Source organism: Anopheles maculipalpis, chromosome 2RL (assembly GCF_943734695.1).
Source record: "Anopheles maculipalpis chromosome 2RL, idAnoMacuDA_375_x, whole genome shotgun sequence".
NCBI lineage: Eukaryota > Metazoa > Arthropoda > Insecta > Diptera > Culicidae > Anopheles > Anopheles maculipalpis.
In genome coordinates this window covers 19,655,704-19,667,276 of record NC_064871.1, presented here as the reverse complement: position 1 = coordinate 19,667,276, position 11,573 = coordinate 19,655,704, and the positions used below count along the sequence as shown (strand labels likewise).

General features: G+C 44.9%; 1 protein-coding gene across 1 annotated transcript; it reads right to left on the bottom strand.

Annotated features, from left to right (window-relative positions):
* Positions 1-9,560: 9,560 nt before the first annotated feature.
* On the bottom strand, positions 9,561-11,069 carry LOC126558036 (protein NASP homolog). Its single transcript, XM_050213971.1, has 3 exons — positions 10,313-11,069; positions 9,957-10,231; positions 9,561-9,875 (listed from the first exon to the last, which is right to left on the bottom strand). The coding sequence occupies exons 1-3, from the start codon at positions 11,067-11,069 to the stop codon at positions 9,585-9,587; spliced, it is 1,323 nt and encodes a 440-aa protein (XP_050069928.1). The 3' UTR covers positions 9,561-9,584.
* Between the last annotated feature and the right edge of the window lie 504 nt (positions 11,070-11,573).

Below are 11,573 nucleotides of genomic sequence, written 5' to 3'. Positions count from 1 at the left end.
AAAAAAAAAGCTTTAAACAAACAGAACGAGTTTGCTAGTTTTACATTTATCCCTTGCATGGGGAATGATTCTACGAACCGCTCTCGAATTCTTGACCAACAAAAAGAGAAGTGAAAATATGATCACCTGATCGATGCGCGCTTCTCATTTAACAAACAGGAACAGCTACATCGGGGAGAAGAAGAAAAAAAACGGTAAAGTTCATTAAGCAAGCCCTTCTTTCCGTCAGCTTTATGCGGGGAAAGATCTATTGGTCAAACACAAACATTGAGCGGTCGCCCCAATCCCGTTGCACCGGTCGTTAATCCATCCTTACCAGTGTTTTCGAACGTTTTCCTTTGTTTTTAACGCTTTTTTTTGCCGTTTAAATCCAACCGTTCCCCGTCCCGTCCCGGTCGTTGATCGTGTTGTGCGAACGCGTAAATGAGCCACAAAAAACACAGCACCGGCACAAGTGTCCACACGCCGCAGAACGCGCCCATAACTTAGCCGAAAAGTGGGCGCATCCTCCCAAGCCGGACTTGGCTGTGGCTCCCAAGCCGGGGGTCAAGTGTGTTCGTCTCATATTGCGGCAGACCAGTGCAAACAGAAACGGAAAGTCAACGCGATCAGCCCGGGTAGCTTGTTGGTTGGCTAAGCCGGGAAATCCATCTTGCATCCGCCACAGCAAGAAAACGGGGTCGTTTCGCGGAAGCGTTTTTGGGTGGTTCGTGGCACGTTCCTGTCTGTTCCGTCTGTCCGTTGGTAAAAGACTTAAAGCCGTTGGGCGGAAACTTAAACAGTGAAAGGTAAACAACGTGCCACATGTAAATGTCCGTTGAAAAGAACGTCGATTCTGGGGGGAATGGCCAGCGAAACCCACTGGCACGGAGTGTAAGGAGATGACGAGAGTTAAATGATTAAAATGTTTTCCACCACAAGCACACACAAAAACACATGTCCGCCTGCCAAACCGACGATCGACAGTGAAAGGTTAGCTCATAAATAACTCTTCTTGTACGAATAGACCGATCGATTGAGTTACCGTTTGACTTAAGAAAAATAAAAAAAAACATTGTTATTAACATAAAAAAAGTTTAACTCTTAACAGGTTAATCAAATAGAAAAGCGAAGAGAAATTTCATACAATAAGCCACTTCACAGCAAAGTCGATTCACGTATCAACTGATCAATAAATTAATTAAACCCCCTTTCCTGAAAGACAAATGGCACAACCCATTTATCACGAGCGCAACACTAACGGATGATGCAACGAGAGATAATTCCGTGCAAAAGCAGCTCGTTAACTTCAAGAAAATGAAGCATGCGACCATCCCGACACCCCATGGGTGTCCGATGAATCGATCGTCCATCCCGTCCTCCCTCCAGCAAAGCACAAGCCGACAATCATTATCAGCCCGATAAACCGCACGCACCCAATGATGGTGTCGGAATCGGGCCCGTTTCTAGCTTCCTGCTAGCGCACGATACGATACTCACTCTTCCACGCAAACGCCCCTCTGATGGATGTGATACCGAACGAGCGTTAGAGCTGGAAAATCGCTGCACACCGGCACAAGTGCATCGAATCGGACGGAACTGTACCGGTGTGCAGCATGCCGGCTCTCAACAGCACAAAAACCCGCCCGTTAGCTGATAAACCGTGATTGATATGGGCTAATCCAGCGCTAATTAATGGCATGCAGACAGGAAGACAGCGGCTGACCACTTTGGCTAACTCACGAGCGCGAGCGCGCGCGCGTACACACAGCTTATCGGCGTAATCCGTTCTAACGATTGGCGGGCTTCAGGTGCAGCAAGTGTGCATCACTTCAGAGCACGCATGCATCCGTTGCGCGCCTGTTGGGCGGATGTGTTGTGTTGAAGGAAAAATTCTTTCCTTAAACGAGCGTTTCCGGTCTATTTACCACGCTGAATCAAACAGTTGGAGCTGTTGCTGGTGCAGAATTAATTCATGATCGAATATTGTTGATCCATCCGGATCCATGCAATGCGCTCCGAGTATGTGGGAGAGCTTTATTGTTTGTTTATTAGGTTTTGAAATAATGTTCTTAACACGCTCATCGTAGTGAATTATTAATCTCAGCGGATTAAATCGCGTGCTGCGCCGACATGCAATCTGTTCTAACGACCGCATTGAAGTGAGGTGAAAATAGATCGAATAAGATTTGCGATTAACAGGGTTTTGAGAGAACTTGTTGAGCTTAAGTTAAACAGTTTGATAGTCGAACAGATCATTGCAAAATTTCATGCCACAATTTAAAAAAAATGATCCGTTCTAACGGAATAGAAAAACTGAGAATGATCACAGTATTTGAACTATGGGAATAAAGCGTTGAACATTATCTGAAGCGATCTTCTGATATCCCAAGATCGGAAAACAAAATCCCTATCGAACGTAGGCTATTAGAATGATCACTTTGATCCTCTTCACCAATAAAACTCTTAACATTGTTTGAGCTGCATCAATGATACTTCAGAAACCCATTAGCAATTCCACACCACCCTCCACTCCATGTCCTCCATTTCAAATCCAGACATCATCCATCCGTTTTTGCGTGCGAACATTTAGCCATCACGCGCGGCTTCAAGCACTGTGAAGCGCACACCCTTAAGGTTCCACAGCACAGCATAGAATCGAATTCTTCACTTCCTTCTCTCATTAGTTCTACCAGAGCGAAGCCCGAGCTCCGGAACTTCGCGTGAAGCAGTTCGGAGCCCGGCTAGCGGTCTGGACTCGGAAACGCACCTCAAGAACAGGCGGCACGCAACCGGGTGGGATCGATGAACGATACCGTGCAGTTAGGTTCCGGGGAGAAAGTTCACAGCCGACAGGGAAACCGTTCGATGACCGCAGTAGCTGTCGGCTGCTTGGCAGGAGCAGAGGTAGAATTCTCCGCGCTTGAAGTAGGTCAGGGTCCGCCGTGCAGCGGATTTGTTTTTCGTTATTCAAGCCATCCCGGAATTGGAAAGAATCTGTTGCTGGCCAAATTTTGGGTTTGCTTTTGTTGCCCGTTTCCCTCCCGCCCTTCTCCGCTCGCTTTTCTTCCCACAACGCGTCCAGCTGGCCAGCTGTCAGATATTGATCATCGATTCGTCGATAGATTTTGTAAATAATGGATAATGCCTTGAAGGCTTTGGTGGTAGAAATTCTTCCGGGAGACGATTGTATGTGGCTTTACCGAGCTTCACCCGAGCATGTAAGCATGCAACCGCTGCACAGTTATGCAGCACATACATCCCAGCTATGGGGGCGGTGTGTGTGTGGATATTTCTCGGACTGCAAGCGTACGGCAAGCAACGGAAAAGTTCTAGCCCAGGTAAGCTCCACAACAAAGATCGCCGCCGGCACTAGACGTATTGGATGGAATTTTCGGGTCATTTAGAAATTAAACCATAGTGTGGCTGATGCGTTTGGAATGGATACAATTATCGGTGATTGCACCTTACCCCGGTTTGGGCATGTGTGAATCAGGGCAACAATACACGATGCATCGCATGTGAACGGAGGCTCCCATGTTGGTTGTGTGGTTGAAGGAATGGCGCAACAGGGAAAGACTGTTATTTTGGAGAAAGAAAATCAAACATATTTATTATTCGGTAGAAGGTGTACTACTAAATGATAAAATTATTTTAATTTAAATTTAAATAAATAAAACCATCCTATCTGCAGCACGACTCTTTCAGCTTGGCATGCTCGAAGTTTTAACAACATTTAAGCTGTTACAATGCTATATTGATAATCAGAAAGTAACTGTAACACCATACAGCAGATAAACTGCAACAAAACGGCATCAGCCAGTACGCCTCACCGAGAAGAATAGTCTCATAAATCGTCTCAGAACTTTCTCTACTGGAGGCTCACGCGAGGACGACTTGCCAGACTACTTTTTCGTTGTTTTACATTGTTCAATTTCTGGTCATGCTTCTGCTGGCGAATCGCTCGGCAGCATGTTTTACAATCCCACTAACCAGTGTACGTACTTGGAAGGTCCCCACAAAGCCAAAGGGACCTAGCAAAGCACCATTCAACCCAATTATTCTTAACCTCGTTTTAGTGGGATTTGTTCTCTCCTTTTTGCGCACCGAGATTAAACCTACCCCACACACACACACACTGCCCATATTCGTTCACGACCCTCGAGGCCCGTACATTACGTTGTTGTACATTTTTGGGATAAAATATTTTGACAAACCCTTTTGCCTGTTGGCCTACTACAGCTCAAGCCAAAGGATCAACAGGAGCAGGATGATCGTTGCGCTGTTTCACGCTTGAACTGGTTTCGCCGTATCGGAAGGGTCGAAAAAGGGCAGAAGCTTACCGTGTGAAAGCGTGTGGCACGATAGGTTTGAGGGAAGACAACGGACAACAACAGACAAAAAAAAGCACACCTGAACGTCTTCCTTCGACAAGAATGAGGCTAGGTATGTGCCCGTGCGGCTCAAAGTACCGCACAAAAAGCTTCTGACCGGAGGCCGGAACGAGGAGGAAGATTTAAATAAATTTGTCTGTCAAATAAATTAACCATCGAAGCGCGCAAACGATGTCCGTAATCAGACATGCGACTCGCGGGCTCGGGTAGGACGAATTTCGCCGCAAACGAAAGCGAACGAACACGATGATAAACACATTTTTTCTTTGCGCTGCGGAAAAAAAATATTGAGAAAGATTCTTGAAGTTAAGATTGTGATTTTATGGCAAGGCAAGGATGAGGGCAAGAGGGGAAGGAAGGGCGGGGGGGGAGGGGGAGGTGGAATTTAAGAGGAGAAAGTTAGGTTTTGCTTTATGCGTTTCAGTGGAAGGATAATAAGCGTTCCGGTACATGTTTCGTTGCCATAGATGGACATAAATAAGTGAATACCTTCAGAAGACGTTAGCTTAAAACAGAGGCTGACACTGAACAACGATAATGTGTACAAAGAACTATTATTACAAGGTAAAATGTAATATTTTTTAGTACATATACAGTATGCATGCAAAAAACCTCAAGTATTAACGCTTTGGATAACAAAACGAGCCACAATGTAATCCCCTGATGAACAAACCGGATGTCTCGCACACCAAATGTCATCCCGATAAATGTCCTTAAGGAATTTACATCGCTCAATCAACCGTGACGAAGTGAGCGCGTACCATGCAATCACCCTTTACAACAGCGTATTGTATTAACTTCTTGCACTTTCTTTGCTTTGCTGATGATGATGGACCGGCTGGCTGCTAGAGTAGAACGCACCGTCTCCTTCCTTGGCGGATATGACCTTATTCGATTGCTAACGATTACCATCAACCGTTTGCTTACACCGTTGCTCAACGAACAAGTCACCCCGACGACGCGACACCGAATCCGCGTGTCCAGAGAAGAAGCGTTTTCAGGATCATAATGATACACTGTGCAACGAGTAGAAGGGCAGAAAAGAAACAAAAGAAGGTTCGCCTTTTGATCAATCGTTTCACTTAACGAGCCTATATGGTGTGAGCTTATCGATTTGGAAGCTGTTGGTATTTTGCTTCAAGCTCCCATTCCCTATGATCTTCAACCCCGGGCAGGATGATCACACGGATGGCGCGAACAAAAAAAAAAAAAAAAAGAATCAAAAATCAGTCCTCCACAAGGTTTAAATGTCATAATTAATGAAACCTTATCGTTGCAAGCGTACCGCTCCGATGATGGTAAGGAACCAACTTACTTCTTGAATCTACGGAGGTATTCCTGCGACAGGAGTGAGAGGTTGGGCAATTTTGAGGTGTTAGCGCGGGGTCAATTGATTTATTGCATGTTCGGGTGCAATTCGAGGCACCTTTTGTAGCAAAGATTGCACGCAAAAATTGGTGAGAGCTTTAGCGGATGTTTGTACAGACGCAAGCATGGATAAACGGGCCTTAAAGCAAACGATTCGTTTCTGGGGGTGTTTGAAAATTCGTTTATTTATTTACAATTGATTATTACGGTCCATTGCCAACAGTGTCAACACCGCTTGTGTAGAATAGATTTTCACATATCAATAAGGCATTTCCTCCTTATTCTTTGCCTTATGCCTTGCCTTAACTTAAACATTTTTTTCTTTTTGTACGTACGTTTCAATATTTCAGGCGAATTAAAAAAGTCAAACAAAATTTCCACCGTACATTGTTCCTATAATGAAGCATCGATTTCGATGTACCGTTGTGCTGCTGGCAGACAAAAAATAAATAAACACCCCCCGAAAAAAAAAGCAGCACACCCAGTTGATAGCGTGTATCGCGTTAATTTAGCATACCAGCGCACCGCATAATTCCCGTTGGTGTTATTTCGATGCCCGGCAGCAGCAGCAGCAGCACGGCAATTTATTTTAATGACTTCCAATTTAATGAAATACGCAACTGCTTAAATCGAAACGCGATCGCACCCAGGCCCAAAAAATTGCACACCCGATCTTGACGCTGCAGCACGCTCAACCCCACACGGGGAAGAGGTAAGAATAACGAACGATAATGTTACTCGCGCTCATCTTTGCCTCTACAAAAGCCCAAAATATTCTCCCTCTACAATGGTGTCTCAAAGCGAGAAGGAACAAATTATGTTGGTGTAATTTAATTATTTCTTAGCTAGAATATTACTAAAATGGTTGGATCATAGGGAAATGATTTGGTTTGCAATTTTTTGGTTCAAAAAACTTTACTATTTTTGTTGTATAATGTTGTGTTATGCTAAGCAGTTTAATAGTTCATTGCAAACAAACAGTGACATTAAAAGCTTGAAGAAATTCTTCTAAGGTCACACCGACCTTCTAATAGCTTACTAGCTAGACCTGCTGATACCACGTAGTTGGATAGTCAGTCCACACTACGGCGGAAGGGTTTGGCTGGAATTTGAAACTCGGTCCTGCAGTGTGAAGACAAACACTGTCTCCCCCTCAAAGCTCGGTGGTAAGGCGACAAAGCTTGAAGAAATATCGGCCCGAAATAATCGGTCATTTACTGATCAAGGGAAAATTGAACCGATAATTGTTCAAGTGCCCTTCAAGCGACCGTACAGCATGAACTTCCAACCAACTGATAATTTGCATCGACACCCCAAACCTGTAAACATTTTGCTCAACTCAACCCGAAAGGTACCACTGGGTTACCGAGCCCGACTAAAATAAAATGCCGCATAATCACTTTAACCCAAAAATTGTCTCCACCCGTAAAACGATTCACGCCAAATAGTGGCCCCGTGTGTTCCGTGGCTGTAATTGAACGTAACACTTAGCACACTGGGTGGTGGTGGCCGATCGTTAAACGCGCTCCCACGGCCACAGAAGTTACCCCGATCGGTATACCGCACACTGTGTACAGGTCGGTGTCGAGAGCGCCGGATGAAATTACACTCCAGCCACAACAGTGAAAAGGAAATGACACCAAATGGCCAATCAATCAACACACCATGGTGGTGTTGGTGCCCGGTGCAACATCCCGAACCAGACGCGTTTGCCGGCATTTTCCGTACACCCTGTGGTTGACCCTGAACCCGTAACCAGGAAACGCAACGGGCGTGAAGCAGAAGCCATCGGGACGCCAGAGCCGCGGGATACACCGTTTTCACCAATCAACCGTAGTAATGCGACAACACAACAAAGGCGGGCGTTTTCACCTTCTCTGCTGTGAGGTTGGCCGCGTGTGCCCGCGCGGAAAACGAAAGGGAAATGATCGTTGTAGGCGAAAGTTTTGACGAAACCAGAACCGCGCTATGGAGAGCCCTCACCCAATGCAATGGTCGGTCGGGTCGGTCGTCGTCGTGGTTCACCCGGCATCCCCGAATGACACTAAACGGTTCCATTATCGTTAATTTTCCTCGGCGACTGACAAAACGACCGCGTCTTCCTGTGTACCCCTCACCGGCTTCTGCCTTCCTACCTTCTTATCGGATGTTCGCTGATTGTCTACATCCGATCGTTCACTTTCTGCAAGGCACGTTGTGGCATGAAACGGGCGTTTTATGCTGCACTTACGCACTTTTACTTATTATGCACGTTACAATTGCCATTCGTCTCTGTGCGGTTAGCTGTGTGTTGTGACACTGATGCGATCACTTTTGTTTTCGCCTGGTAGGGTGGTATTGGGGGTCGCTTAAACTGCTGTAGGAGGAATAAGATAACCGAACCAAAAGCGGTGGTAAGAGAGCTATTTCGAAACATAGAGTGTAGTTTAATGTAATACACATAGTAGATAGTAATGCATTATGCAATTCCTGTGTTAATATGTCGGTAATATATTATTAAGAGAAGAATGTTAGCGTGCATTCCAGCTTCTAATTGCATGCCTTAGGTCGAGACAAGGCGTTAACGCCGCCGGTCTTCATACGGCAGAACTAGGATTCAAATCTCACCTGGACCGTTCCCCCATAGTCAGGACTGGTTATCCAACCATGGTGATATCAGCAAGCCTAGTAAGTCATTAGATGTCCAGCGTGACCAGCGTCGTTAAGCTTCAAGAAGAAGAAGATCGAGACAAGATGGACTTCTTGGCGTGCTTAGGGTTGAGACGTTTCCAGGAAACTCGGTCTAGTGATGCAGTTTCCCATCCACGTCTGCATCCAATCTCCGACAGGTTTGACTCCACTTCATCCAGCCAACGGGCTTGATGTGTCATGCCTGACGCCTCGTGCCGAACGGGTCGATGACGAGCACCTTCCTGGCATGAGTCCGTCACCCTCATTACGTGCCGCAACCATCGTAGCCTCTGACTACCTTCAGTATATCAGCACCGAGATACAGCTCAGCTAGCTCGTGGTTCATTTTCCTTTACCACACGCCCTGCTTGCAAAAATCGCTGAAGAAAGTCCTTTCTCAGCAAAGCCCAGGACTTGTATCCGTAGAGGACCACCGGACACATCAGTGTGCGATTGTGCGTTTTGTGTGTTGTTGAAGTCGTCTGGATTACAGAAGTTTGTGGGGCCCCCTTTGGATTTCGCTGCTACGTTATTGTCCGAAGTTACGACTACCTCGAGATCGTCGCCGTCAACTGATACTCTGCTTCCGAACCGGGCTTTATCACGGTCAGAACCTCTGGCAAGCACGTATGTTGTTTTTGTCACATTGATCTGCAATCCTATCCTAATGGCCTCGTGTTTCAAACGGGGACAAGATGATAACGTATTTATTTTGTAAAAGCATTTAAGTAGACAAAGGGGATTCGACAAATATACCAAAAATACTGATTTCTCTCAAATTTGTTCTCAATATCAACCCAAGAAGGGAATTTTGGAAAAATGTCTATCCATTTATTAATAAAAATTTATTGACCAATTGTGTTGTCTCCCTGTCTTGTCGCGACTCTACGTAATTACGACCTACAGAAAGACAGCTAGGAATGCCGGTAAATTTAAACCTGCAAGCGCAGTCGAAGGTGACATGTAATAATATCGAGGAATAATGTTAAACAAGTCCTTTGAAACGTAAGAAATGAAATATAAAGTAAGAAATATTAAAAAAAAAACAACTATACTGGATTTCCACAAACTGAAACATAAGACAAAGACAAGTGACATGAACGAACTAACTTAAGCATATAGGGAAAAAGAGAACAAACGAAGAACCGCAATACTTTCTGCCGCAGTTGTACCTTAAGCACTTGTGTTGTGTGACGCTACATTTTCCGACTCGGAAGCCGTTTTCTTCGCGGGAGATCCTTCCACTTCCGGGCTAGCGGTGTCGGGTTTCTTTCGCTTGATAAGATGTGAAATATCATTCGCTGGTTTGGCGGCTACACCCGATGACTTCGACGCGGTACCATTGGAACTACTACCAGCAGCAGAAGAAGACGATGGACCTGCACCATTATTTAGATCCTTGCCATTTGATTCACCACCGGAGACGATAATTTTCGAAAGCTCTCGCTTGACATCTTCGATGGGCTGTGAACACAAAAAATAGGAACAAAATTTGTAGTCTTAGTTATCAACTGTTTTAAAACAGCAAGCTGCTTATTTACGAACCGTTTTCATCGCATCTTCCACATCAGTTATCTTTTCTAAAATTTCCATCTTCATATCCTCCAGATCCAGAATGGTTTCCTTGATATCATCAGTCTGTTCTTTCGCTTTCTCTTGCTCCACCACCTTCTCCAGTTCCGCTACGGCTCCTTTGAACGATTTGATCGACTCTTCGAACTCTCGCTCCATCATATAACACAGTCCAACCTTGTAGTTCACTTCGGCCAGCAGCCGCCGGTCTAGTTGCTCGGTTTTCTTATAAATTTCCAACGCTTTCACTGTAAAGTCAAGATAAGCGTGCATATGTTAATATAGCTTTAGAAGTAAATACTGTAGAAGCCTCCAGCAACTTCACGTACCGTAATCATTCGTTGCTTCTTTGAAGAAACTGTTCTCAAACGAAATGCCTGCCAATTCCATATAGCACTCGGGAAGATTTTCCAACCCCTTTTCGCCCTGCTGCTGGAAGATGTTTACCGCCAGTTCAAGGATTTCCCAGGCAACCTGCAAATTTTCCGCTGCCTCCTCCTGCGCAGTATTGCCGGTACCGTTCGAAGTCGACGGTCCTGGCTGTGGTTCACCATTTTCCTCCTTCGGTTCACTGCTGCCCGGAGCAGCTTCAGCACTTTCAGCCTTGCCGGCTTTGTCCTTGGATTCGTTATCTTTTTCCGCGGCTGTAGCATCTTCATCGGATTTTTCTTTCGTATCCATTGGTTCATCTACATTTTCTTTTACTTCCGTTTCTGGTTGTTCTTTCTTCTTCTCACCGTCACCATTTTCTCCCCCTTCATTTTCATCCGCCGCCGCCGCCTCCTCCTCCTCCTCATCATCATCGTCATCCTCCTCTCCATCATCTTCTGCCTCTTCGGCGACGATCAGATTGTTCTCATCTTTCCCGAGGGCGATCAGAGATTTGGCATACATTAGGTAAGGCAATCCTAGCTGTTCCGCGCTCGGGCCGTACAGCTCGGAGTAGATGGAACAACATTCGCTCAGATCGTCGGCCGCGTCCGCGTACTGTTTCATGCAATAGTTTCGGCTACCGCGACCAAACAGTTCCTTTGCCTCGTTGATACGCTCGTCCTTGGTGACAAGGGTTTCGGATTTTTCTGCCATCGTATAGAATTGGTTGGTTGTATGTGATGAGATAAGGAGCGAAACCGTGCTTTACGAATGAAGATCCTGGAAGTAACGTAAAAACAGATATGTGAACCATTAGGTGAGAACTTTCATATAAGTTTAAAAAAAAGATGTTTAGTTGAATGAGCAATTGCACAAGGAGCGTTGCATGTAAATTATATTTTAAAAAAAATCATTAGAATTATGTTAAAAAATCATTAGAAAAAGAACCATAATGAACAATCTTTTTTCTCTTGGCTTTACGATCTTCACTCCAGTCATGCTGACCATCGATTGTACAAGACTTGCTGATAATAGTTGAATAGTCAGCCCTCAGAATGTAGAGCATTTTGCTTGTATATGTTAAAAAAAAGAACAAATATTGTGAAAGAAAAACTAAAAGCATAATTAAATAATTCTTTTAAAAAAATATAACGAAGTCATCCACCAAAAAAGGTCAAAGTTAATGTACTCCTCCTACGTATCTTAGACTTAAACCAG